Source organism: Falco cherrug, chromosome 5, assembly GCF_023634085.1.
Source record: "Falco cherrug isolate bFalChe1 chromosome 5, bFalChe1.pri, whole genome shotgun sequence".
Classification (NCBI taxonomy): domain Eukaryota; kingdom Metazoa; phylum Chordata; class Aves; order Falconiformes; family Falconidae; genus Falco; species Falco cherrug.
In genome coordinates this window covers 24,350,374-24,363,362 of record NC_073701.1, presented here as the reverse complement: position 1 = coordinate 24,363,362, position 12,989 = coordinate 24,350,374, and the positions used below count along the sequence as shown (strand labels likewise).

The window sequence follows — 12,989 nt, the reverse complement described above, 5'->3', positions numbered from 1 at the left end:
GTCAGAAGTCTGTAACAAATCATCCCGGTAGGCATTCTTCGTGTTAACCTGATGTGAGCTGTCAAAGCCAGTGCTACAGACTGTATTTCATAAGAAGAGATACCTCTTAATCAATCTGTTTGCTAAGCACCCAAAAGAAATATGCCAAATATGCTATTCTGAGAGACACTGTGGTCTGCATTTGTTACCAGAAATGAATCTCACCCAGTAGATACCAGAACAGAACTGTATACTTACCAGCTCAGATTCTCATGATAATGAAGACAATGTGGCAAAGTACACTTTGATCAGCATAATAACGTTGCTTTTCAGTCAACCCCATATGTTTGCATACTTTTCCCAGTGTAGTCTCTGGGAATGGCCAACTTTGGATCAGGTTTGGTACAGCTTCTTTGTAGCTGACAGGATAAACACTTTTCCATTCACATCAATAGAGGAGGTCTGTCTGAAAGATTCTTAGGTTTAAGGAGATAAGCTACGTTATGTAAGATTTTTATTTGAGCATCTGACTGACATAAAATTACTGGGCTTTTAGCACTGAAATGGACCAGTTTATGTTTTTTCAGGATGGTCCTGCTGGCATCACTGTCCTCCCATCCTTTTCCTTAGAGCAAGACTCTGAATGTTCTTATGCATGTTTTTATTTTATATCAGAAATCCTCTTCCACTGAGTGGGTACATTCACTGTGCTTTCTTTTTTGTCCTTGGCAACTGTTCAGTTTAATACATTTTGCTGAAGACTAGATTTTGGGTAGCTGTCAGCTTGAAAGTGTAAGACGTATCTTGATTCTTTAACATACGCTATTTCAAAATGAGAGGATCATATTCAACTGTTATCCCAAATTTCTGCAAGTTTTTAGAAGAGGACTTTTCTTTCTTGATAGCTTGTTCAGTATATGCCGTAAGGCAAACATAAACTACTCTAGCATAGTTCTTAAATGTTTTTTTTTTAAATTTTGTTCTTGCATTATATTCAATTTTTGGTGTTGTTTCAATGGCTGATTTTTACATTCAATTTTTCTGTTAATTATTGGTTGTATCAGTTATTATTCTAGAAGGAATGAAAAGATCACATACCCATATGGAAGAAAACAAGTGCTGTATTGTGTTTTGTTTTCTTTTCTGGCTAGTGGGACTGCAGTTAAACGAGACATGTGTGATCTTGGATCACAAAAATACCCTCTGAAACCTCAATAAGATGCCATTCATAAGGAAGATTTTATTGCTGTTTAGAAAATACTTCTTTCAGCCAAACGGTGCAGGTCTCTTGAGCAGAGAGTGACTGGCTGTGTGTGATCTGTTCACAGGGCAGTTGGCTTGTGCACTGGAGGTAAAGGTAAAAAGAACAGCACCTTTGGGACTTCTTCCCACACTCTTAGGGCCAAATCCAACTAACCCAGCATGTTGCATGGAGAAGAAATCCACATTGAGGCCTAATCAGCCATTTTATAAATGTCTTCTTTGGCTTTGCATCTGTTTGTTTAATTAACAAAAGCAGAAGAAAAAATACAACAGAACAAACTTATTTGTTGAACTACTGAATGCTTTTATTAAGGTCCTTAAAGCATTACTATTATTCTTAACAAAGGAGCACCCATATCATTTTCTTACAGATTTATTTCAGAGTTCACCTTGATTTTGTATTTTCAATGCTCTTAGCTTCATTAAAAACTAAAGGTTGCAAAGTTTTAAATTTAAAGGTTTCTTTTCTAGTTCAATTGCCATCAGCTTTCAAAAATAATTAAAGAACTTGACATATAATTAATCTGATATTTGATCTCTGAAACCTGATTTTGAATTTGACATCATTTATGTAATTATGCTAACATGTTCATTATTTTCATCACAAAACTTGCTTCCTAGTAAATGGATGCTGAGAATTTAAATAGTTGGGAAGCTGCACATTAGTTTTATTAGGGTTTTTTTAGCCACACATTAGTGGGGCGAATGGGCCTTGTGGATTATAGCTACAAAACTGGAATTATGGATTAGTGAAGACATGAGGTGCTATAGGTTTGCCTGAAGTTTTTAGAGTTTCTTGGTTTTAGTATGTCGTATCTGGCCCTGTCTGACAGTGAACCTTTGGTTTGCTTAATTTTATATGCACCTGTTGCTGAACTAAAACAAAGGCACTTCTGTTAATCCCTCAATTTTAGCCAGTTGGTTAAGGCACCTTTTTCTTCTAATTTTTATGAGAATACTAAGACAACAGCATTTGACTTCGCCATTGTTTGTGTGTAACTGGGCTACTGCCTCATGACTGAAGAGTAGCTGAGTTTATTCTAGTTTTGTTTGATCAAGGGATTGAAGGAAAAAATAAGTATATTTTCCCTGAAATAGGTATAGTGTGATAGTGTTACAGTACGCATTTGAGACATGTGCTTCTCATCCTTGGTTAGGTGTTTCTTTCTGTTAATGTATTTATTATGAACCTTTCTCTAAGCCAGGGGTCCTCAAACTATGGCCCATGTGCTGGAAACGGCCCCCCAGGGTCCTCAATCCGGCCCCCGGTATTTACAGACCCCCCCGCCGGGGGTTGGGGGGGAAACCAAGCAGCCGCAGATGACTGCCTGCCACTGCATCCGCGCGCCGGCCCCCTGGTTAAAAAGTTTGAGGACCCCTGCTAAGCTCACTGACTGTTGATGTTGCATCATTTCACTCTATCATGAAGAAAATTGTTTCCGTGAATGTGTGTTCCCTACTGATCCTTGAGAAATAGCATGTCACAGGGAAAGCACCTGTAGCATTCAGATTTTGTGTGTGTGGCTTAAACTATATTTCTTGATCTTCATCTAGACTGAATCAGAGAGGTTAATATAAGAAGAGAAAAACTTTTAAAAAAGTGTATTACCTATTATTATATATTGTGTGGCCAAATGTGGGAGGTGGTCGTGTTTGCCAGTTGACTTATTTTACCTCAGAGAAGATTGGACCTAAGTTTGAAGACCTTTAGGTACTCCTAAAGAAGTTATGTTTAAAGGTAGTACATTAGTGCAGTTATCTGTAGTAAGGGCTGATGGCTTTTTCTGGTTAGGACTTGCTAATACCCTCTCATGAAATACACCATGTAGCATTAATAACTCATGTCACCTTACTACTTGAAATACGTTATCTGTAAGCTTTATGTATTACTAACAGGTCAGGTGATGGGGTTTCTTTCTGAGGTGTTTCTAAATGATAAGAGGGTTTGGGTTAAGTTTTTTTTAGTATTGAGTTTCTAGATTCATAAGCCATGTGTTCCTCTTTCCCATATCTCCCCATCAGCTGTTTCTGGAAGAAAATCTTAATGTTGTTTTAGCTAGAGTGAGAGATGTGCTGGCTGATATGCCAACTGCCTCAGGAAGCGCACATTGACATCATGCACATAATTCTTGACACTGAAGACAGTGACCCGTGTAGAGTTGAGATCTACTTCTAGTCTTTGACTTGCACACCTCTTGATTCAGACACTGTTAGGCTCCTCTTCCTAAAATTTGGGGCAAGCTGGTTTCCCGTAGCGTTTCTAGTTTTCATCCCTTGCCCCCTCCAGTGCTGATCTGAACACACACTTTGTTTTTGAAAATCAAAGTTTCCTAGTTTCAGGAAATTTAAGTCCACTCTCCCCATCTCTTAAAGCCATTGCAGGACAACTTGACTCACATACAGCAGACCTGTTAAATATTCAAGGTCTGTTAATATTTTCATTGGCATATGTTACCTCGTCATATAAATGGCATGGAAGAGTGAGGAACGGTGTAACAAAATAATGAGAGATTCTGGGAGGGGAGGCTGACAAACAGAAGAGGTAACTGAGTGCTGGAGCTTGCCAGCTGTGCATCCAAACAAGAGCAACTCACTGAAAGTGTGTTGATGGCCTTTTAGCTTGGATGCAATGTGCAACAGAGGCAGTAATATTAAACCAAGCTGTCTGAAAAGCATAATTAAATTATTGTTTTTTCACTTAGTAATTTAATGCACCATTTTTTGACCTTAGTGTAAGAATAGTGACAAGCTACTTAAGCAGCTGGGATTGCTAGGTACAGCCCAACAAAGCAAAGGAAGAGGCCCAGAAAATGCTTACTGTTCTAAAAAAAAAATATCCAGCCATACTAAATTCCATGTAGATTTTCAGCAGTATTGTAACTCCCCTGATCCTAATTTTTCAATGCGTTAAGATAGGGAGTTTTGTTCAACCTTTGGCAACTTTCCTTTGACTGTCAATCAGACATCCAGTTGTGGTGATGGGACTGTGTGATGTGGTCAAGCCTGTTTCCTTCATCACTTATGTAGCTTCCTTGCATCACTTTCTTTTTCTTGAGGTTAAGCAATCACGCTTTCCAAACGCTGCCGTTATTCTCCGTGGTTTTGTGATCAACCACTGTTAAGGTGAAGTGAGTTTTGAGCAACTAAAAGCTAAAGCAAAACCTTTCAGAAGAGGGGTTTTACTTATTTTCAAAACAAAGTAGCACCTTTGGGAAGAGTTTTTCCTTGGCTTTCTTCTGTTATACTTCCCAGAATGTAAATGCTTTTCTTTGTGTATCAAAACTACAACAAACCCCAACAACTCAGTTATGTCACTGTGTTTGTGATCTTTTAAATCAGTAAGTTAAGGTTAAGGATATGGCCAGCTAAAATATTTGGTGGGGCAGACCTTAAAAACAGAGAAGTGATGAAGGAAATGGTGGTGCCAATTTAGTAAATTGGACACTTTCCTGCAAATTTTAAATCATCTGACACTTTCCTGTGAATTTTAAATCAATCCAACTCAGATCACTATCATCCCATTGTGTCGATGTTGATTTTTTTTGCAGTAGAAGTTTCCTTTTTTTCTCCCCCATCTAATCAATGAACAAGACTGCTAATTAAGGTCTGGACAACTTAGCTGATTGCTTCCTGCCTTCCAGTATCTCCTTCTGGCATTTTTTCCCAATATAGTGTGTTCTGCACATTGACCTAAATTGCTGTAGTATTATAGTCTTTCATATGGCTGCTCCATTTCATTCCACAAGTGAATAAATGTACTTTTCTGTGTCTCTTAACGACTATAAAGTCCTTCAAGGTCTTATGCAATGATACGAAATTCCTCAAGGGGTGCAGCAGATGGGAAGGTGCTGATCCCCTCTCTCTGGTGACCAGCGATAGGACACAAGGAAATGGAATGAAGCTGCATCAAAGGAAGTTCAGACTGGACATTAGGAAAAGGTTCTTCACTGACAGGGTGATCGGTCGCTGGAACAGGCTCCCCGGGGAAGTGATCACGGCACCAAGCCTGTCAGAGTTCAAGGAGTGTCTGGATGACGCTCTTAGTCATATGGTTTGGTTTTAAGTAGTCCTGCGAAGAGCAGGGGGTTGGACTTGATGATCATTACAGGTCACTTCTAACTTGAGCTATTTTATGTTTCTCTATTACACATTGTAGAATATAGTATTTCATAGAACAAGGCACATTGGCAATTTTAAACTAAATAATGTATTACTTCATGGCATACAGCTTGCAGGGTTTTTTTTCAGTAGTGTTGACTATTGCATTAGTTTAGCTTATGTTGAGGAGCAAAGTGTGCTTTAAAGCAAATTAAGTCCATCTGTCCAGCAGGATTAGTAGCTGCAGCAACAGTGGACTGTCCTGTGGGTGGTGGTAATGCTACGTCCATGAAGGCTTGAACAAAACAATCTTTCTGACATGGCTGACTGACACACAGAAATATTTTCTGAGCACCTAAGTCAAATGAATAAAACAGGCTGTTTCTGTAGCTGTGCACAAGATCTGTATATTTTTATCTAGTGTGTGTATTTATTAGGTGAAATACAGTATGTGTGTCTACATTTTATATTGAGGGTAAGCTGTGGTGGTTCAGAAGCATTGTAAATGTATACTTACACTTGGATTACTATAAAAACGCTGTTGTGTGTTAGGTGCATAACTAGGAAGGAAAAATATACTAAAATATAATTATAAAATTCAAATTAACTTATGTATATTTTCAGTTAACATTTTGTCACCTTTTATTTTACAAGAACATCTGAAATTATGCCAGAAAAGATAACCAGATGAGGAACATAGCTTACGTTACAATAACATGTAGCATGAAAATCCATATAAGGAAAGAATTGACAGCTATGTATGCTGATGTGCATTACAGTAAAAGATAATAAGATTAGCATTAAAATGGAAAAATATTCACATTAGGACAGAAAAAATGAATTTCATCAAAGTCTTAATAAATAATAGGGTCTATAGAGCAATTGATTTTAGTAGGGAGGAAAACTCTTCCAAAGGACTCACAGATAACAATTTTTCAGGAATGCTTGGTAGTCCACTAATTTTCTATTGCTTATATTTGTCTTCCTGTTTTAAAATAATTTTAAAATGTGAAATCTTCTCATTTGAAAGGTTTTTTTGATTATTATCATTATTTTAATTAATTCCCCATGGTGTTCGGCTGTACCTTATCACTGGAAATTCAAGAGTTTCATAGAGAAGTGGAAAGGTGTGATTTTTTTTAAAGTGATGCAGCTTTGTTTCATATAAAAAAGAATACATTCATCAAAATAAATAGTTATTTTCAGTGTCCAGACTGAGAAATTTTACGGTTTTTTTCCAGCAGGCGTTTTGCTTAAATTTGGCACCCAAAATCAAAGGATGTGAAATTACTAATTCTGAAAAACTTGGCTCGTATTTAGTTGAAAGATTTTAGGGTTTATTTTTTTGAATCAGAAGCCTGATTTTGATTCTGCTTCCTTTTCTCTAATATATTCCATTGTAATAGTACTTGACATGACATATTTGAGAAGAAATGGAATGGAGAAAAATTCTAAGCAATGGAAGTTTTTTTTCACTTTTTAGTGCTAAATTTTCTAGGAATTGTACCTCACAAAAGTAATTATCTGAAAATTGCTATTAAAAGTGCAAAATAAATTGTTATTTCCAATATGAGTGGGATTCTTCACTGTAATTCAACATAATAAACATTCTCATTAGGTTTTTCTTCTTTTATATGTGACTAGAACATTTTTTTTATTATTTGATTTGAGGGTGACTGAGAATAAATGTCTTCTGAGGTAAGGTAGTTTTGCTTTTTTTAGTTTTGTTATTGTTTCTGTTGATTCCTGTGATATCCTTCTTTAAAGCTTTATCTCACGGAACATGAGCTGGCTCTCCAATTTTTATTAGAAGAACCAGCATTCTTTTTCTCTCTGTGTCCCATTTTAAAAAGATGTTTCAGTAGGTCTATGAACTTATAGTAATATTTAATACTCTGTATCTCTCAGAAATTCATGTGCTCTTTCTTGTATGATGAGAATTCCACGTACACATTGCAAATTGATGTTTACTCAGTTGCTTTACGTGCTTTCTAGAAAACACTCATAAACCTCTTAGCTGTTGCCATCATTGTAATTATTTCATTCTCTTCTTGCTATCTTTAATCTTGTGCAGGTTTTCTTTTTCAGTTTTAATAGAAATACTTTTAACAGATGAAGGATTTCTTTTAAACTTTACTGTCCCTTTGACAGGGTTATGTGCTATATATATGTGTAATTGCATTCAAAGGCGTTAAAAGAACACTAAGTTCTTGAAAATGAAGCTCTCAAACTGAGGGAATTCCAGAGCTTTGTTTCTTTTTGCAGTCCTAATTAGTTTCCTTGTGCACATATATTATGACAAATCTTTATTTTCCTCTTGACTGTCTCCTCATAGAATGTACCCGTTGCAGTGTGTTCACTTAAGACCCCCTACTTTCTATATTTTATTGTTTCGATTCAATATGTGGTCCAGTTCTGTACATTGTTCAGCGGTGGTGTGAAGGTGAACTTGTTATATAACAAGTATCAGAAATATTTCAGTATTCAGAATAGTAATGGAACTGTCTTACTGAGCAGTGAACTGAGTGATTCTTATTAATCAAGCCTTTGAGGTCTATTGATAATAAAAATATGTGTGTGTTTTTTTTAATATTTTTAAAATATTGTTTGTATATATAAAAACATAATTCTCTGACTTTGGCTTTGAAGACTGAAAGTTATCTGCTGAAGAAGAAAGAGGATTCTTTACAAAATAACAGTATGAAGTCTTACAGTTTCACAGAACTTTCATGGTGCAAATGTTCAAGGACTCTGGGCTTGTATATGCTAAAGCTTTTACATTATTATTTGCATGGATTATTGTAAAAGTGAGAATTATCATTTGATACCATGGGCATTGAGATAAGATGAGTTGTGTTTTCATGCATCAAATGATTGCAAGCCTTTTAGATTATAGATTTTGAGTTTCATGTGACATCCTCAGTTTATGTAGTTAAACAGTTGGGGAAATTTAAGGTAATACCATAGATACCTGTATAATTTGAAAGGTTTATTGCCCAGCGTTTCTTGTTTTCTGACAACAGAGGTACAGAGTGATAGTGTATCCTACATGTGATGCAGGGCCAGGCTGGATGGGGCTTTGAGCAACCTGCTCTAGTGGAAGGTGCCCCTGCCCATGGCAGAGGGGGTGGAACTATATAGTCTTTAAAGTCCCTTTCAACCCAAATCATTTTATGGATCTATGATTCTATGAATTCAAGTTACCAAACAAGTATGACAGTTATGATTGATCTGAGTATTGCAAGCACTAGGTAATATCAAGACTTCCATCTTCTAAACTGCTTTAGGAAAGTTTGCCTTTGTCTCAACATATCTATCTAATATATTAGAAAGACATTAATTTTGGTTGAGATATGAGAAAGTGAATGTCAATACTATATATTCTTAAAATTACTTCTTTCTTTGAAATACATATTCTGTTTGAAAACGTGTCAGACCATGCAGGACATTATCTACTTCAGACATACTTTGATGAGGTAGTTGTGTTTATTAATATTGTTGTCTCTTATCTAACCAGGAGATTACAGTAACAGACCATTTTCTCAACAGGTGAATCTAGGTTTGCAAGCTTATAAAAAAAATTAATTCCCCTAATAGTAATTTAGAAGTTGAACAAGAATTCTTATATGGAATTTAATGTGTTGGGCTGACATATTTTCATTTTCAGCATTAACTTAGCTGTACTGTCTATGTTTATTTTATTGGACAGATAGAACAGTGTATTGTGCAAGTTGAGTTGGTGCCAACATAATATTTCCAATAAGTTGTTTAATCACTGAACAAGTCTGCTTTCAAACTGGGCAATGTGCCCATTGCCAGTGTGCAGCACTTAGGTTAGAATAACTTAACAATTATATTGGTTGTGTTTAAAAAGCATCCTGACTCAAATCAGCTGTAATTTTGAACAAGGTAGTTAAGTATGCCAGTAATTTTTTAACATCATCAGAAAAGGACTTTCCTTTTTTTCTTGGTCTCTGGAGGCCATCAGCACTTTTTCACAGTAATAGGGGTCTGTTTAGCACCAAGGAAAATTTGCTGTCTTTGCAATTTTCCCAGCTACAGTTGGCTTACATTGCAAAAAGCAGAGCCCAGTGTTGAACCTACATTTTTTTGGAAGAACTCAAAGTACTGACTAGCCATATGCCACATAATTTGAACATACATATTGCAGAGACATGTTCTTGATCATACTTTTGTTATGAGTTCTCAAGAAAATATTGAAGCAGTCAGAGTTGTTTGTGATCTGTTCTAAAAGTATTTCTGAAATACAGAAGAAACATTCTTCCCTCTCTGTGTGGATAACATACCAGATATGAAGCTAGTATATCATTCTGCTTTCTAAACAGTAAATTAAAGAGCTGTCTCTACTACTTGTATGATGTTTTGGGGAGCTCTTGCGACCAAAGAATCTGTCTTTTATTCCAAAATCCAAACTCCAGATATAATTATGGAGAAAAGGGCTGAGGAAGCAAAGCTAGCCTGTTTTGTTTTGATTGGACTAAAAGTTTAGACTTAAGCTCTCTGTGGTCAGGAGACTGAGATTAAAGGCTCTGTAATTAGATTCAATACTCTATGTGTCTTAATGCCCAGAAAGGCCAAACCCTGTCTGCAAGCAATGGTAGTTGCCAGGATCATCAAAAATAATTCATAGATGCAAGTGAAAAGGAAATTATGCACGTTTTCTGAAATATTTTGTTCTTACATGATCTCTCTTGTTTCTGTAAAAAAGAAAGGATAGGAAATCCCTCAAAATACCTACTCAACAAGTAGAGCTTGAGGTTGAAAAGAAACAGTTCTACTTCTGGAAATAGATTGTCTAGGTCTTGTAGGCAGTCCTCTATGTTCAAGTCATGTTTCATTAGGTTTTCTTTTTGATCCTTCTGTATCTTACATTAATGTATCTTACATTAGATACAGTGGTACCCAAAACAAAACAGGCCTTTAGATGTCTGCATTTTTTACATGTACAAGTGTGTGTGAACAAGGAAAATATTTCTGTCGCAGAGTGCAGGTGCATCTTTTGATTAATAGTTTATACCAAATAATAATTAAGGTTTTTGTTCCAGAAATGTCTACATTTAGTTTAATAGTAATTAGCAAAATGAAGCATTCTTTTGGCTGAATTAACAGGTGAGATTAATGTTTGAGGATAGGTTTGATGTTGGTGACCTTCTGCAAATGAAGTGCTGGTATGTGAGGGTTCCACTCTTCCCCAGTGCAGCTGCCCAGCGCTGTGGCTGACGGGAAGCGTACTCTGGAGTGCGCTCTGACTGCTCTTCTTCTTTACAGGCAAGTTAAAGATCAAAATAAGAAAGTAGCAAATCTGAAGCACAAAGAGCAAGTGGAGAAAAAGAAGAGTGCACAGATGCTGGAGGAGGCCAGGAGACGAGAGGATAATCTTAATGACAGCTCCCAACAGCTTCAGGTAACACAGGAATTGAATTAAAGCGATTTGGCCAAGCAACCAGGCTTAGCTACCTCGCTCTCTGCTGTACCTCCTGATCCGTTTTCATAGCTTCTACTTAAGAAATTTGTGATTGATTGTTTAAAAGGACACATCTATCCCTGAGCACTTCAAAGAAAGCAGCCTCTCTCAGTTGCCTTCAGAGCTTACTCCATTTTCATAAAAGGGAGGAATAATCTTAACTGTCAACTCAGTTATGAAGTACATCATTGAAATAACTTTATTATTTCAGTACTGTGATTGGTGTGGCATTTCTTTCTTTGCTGCTTTTCTAACACCTTTTTCTTTAGCTGTTCTGTGTATTTTCCCTGCTGGTTTTACCTTACATTGGTGCCTTTTCTTCAGTAAATGAAAGATAACCAAGTAAGTATTCTTATAGTAAATTTGAATTATTGTGGAGTAACCGGAGGACCATGTTTTCTGTGTTTACTCATCCTTGTTTGACAGTGAAATCCTACTCTACCTCATGAATTCTCGGTATGCTTACTAGTCTGTTTATTTCTGAAATGATAACATGCTGCTGACTCATGGATTTATCTGGTTACCTCAGGTGTGCCTAGGCATATGAAAGTCACCAGTAGGAAAGCAAGTCAAGTATTTTTCAATGTGCTGTATATTGATATTAGGTTTAGATGGTTTATCAGACTCTTAAGTTTTAAAGTGCTGTTATAAAAATGTTAAACTATTGCCATGAAGTAAAGCAAAGACACCGTGATGCTTGTTGAAAAGATAATAGATATTTTGCCTGTTATTTCTTTAATTTACAAAAATAGTTTTGTTTTTGGTGAGTGAAAATAAACACGGGAACAGTAATCTACCCTTGAGGTCTTTAAAATTATTTTTTTTATATCTTTAGAAAGCAAGCCTTCTCCTAGGTGTTCTTTGTTATCCTTGGTTAAATCCTGTTTCTTGTTACTAGCTATATATCTTAATATGCCTACAATGAAGACACAGAATAAATCCTAATAGTTCACTAGCAAAGATATATCCCCTCCTTAATTTAAACAGATACTTCTCTACTCTGTTCTGTGGAATTCCAGGGGGAAGGTTTCAACTCTTTAAGAACTTTTGAAAGAACCACAGAAACATGTGTCTATGTGGAATGCTCTCAGATGCACCATTTTGTGGTTTTCCCCCTCAATTCCACTTCTGTATGTGCAGGGCACTGAAATAGTTAAGATCCAAGTGTATGAAAATGATTTCATGACTGCAGATTTTATAAAAGGCGGGGATGTGGGATTTCTACATCTGCTAATGGGTTTTGTGGCTGTAATGCTATGACAATCCACAAGGCTCTCGTTATGTGACAGCTTAAGTTTAAATAACACAATCCTCCTGGTATTAGTGAAATATCTAAAAATTCCTAAAACTAATACAATATTTGGTTAGATTTCCAATCTGCGTTTTGAGTAAATCTGTGGTTTAAGGTTGAAAAGATAAGTGGTACTTGACATTTGCTTTGCAATTACATGCATGGTATATTTATTAAATGACACCATTCCACAAGATCATCTTTGTTTTTGTGTAGCGCTTTCAGATTTTAAAAGGTATGGCTTTCTTTTCTGGCTTTTTCCCGCTCAACTATTCTTTCCCTTTTCATTTTTCTTACTTTTACACAAATGGAATGCCTGAAATTCGTTTTCTCTCAGCTCTTATTTGCATACTACAATTGCTCTCTCCCTTTTTTTTTTTGTTTTAAATCCTGTTAAAACTATTTAGTACCAGTTTCTGATACTTCAAAAAGATTGTGCAGCTTTGGTGGCAGCAGTGAGGCAACTCAGAAATTAGGTGGCAAAAAATGGTGCTTTGTATTGGAGTTCTTTAAGAATGTATAGCTGTCCTTACAATGTCCTATCCAATTCTTCACTTACAAAGTTATAGCAGTAGAGAGGTCATAGATACAAAGCTATAAATAGCATATTTAGCATAATTTTGCTCTAAATAGTTCCTCTTTTCTTAATTTCAAATTAACCAACTTACATCTTGGAACAAGAAGCCAATAACCAGTTGTCTCTTTTGAAGAAGCCAAGTTGTTTGATATTTCTCTCTCTTTCTCCCGTGTTACTTTGCTGTAGGCTTGTGGTCTAACAAAGCCAAAGTTGGGAACAAAGATGTCATCAAAGTGTGCAATCTTATTGTCTTTACCCTTTTACATTCAGCTTTTCCAATTAGAGATGTCTACACA

General features: G+C 36.2%; 1 protein-coding gene across 11 annotated transcripts in view; it reads left to right on the top strand.

Annotated features, from left to right (window-relative positions):
* ERC1 (ELKS/RAB6-interacting/CAST family member 1) overlaps positions 1-12,989 on the top strand; it is a 304,473-nt gene that overhangs the window by 156,687 nt on the left and 134,797 nt on the right. For all 11 annotated transcript variants that reach the window (XM_055711657.1, XM_055711655.1, XM_055711653.1 and 8 more), the window contains one exon: positions 10,630-10,765. In XM_055711657.1, coding sequence (XP_055567632.1) covers positions 10,630-10,765 — 136 coding nt within the window. The remainder of the gene's footprint in view (positions 1-10,629; positions 10,766-12,989) is intronic.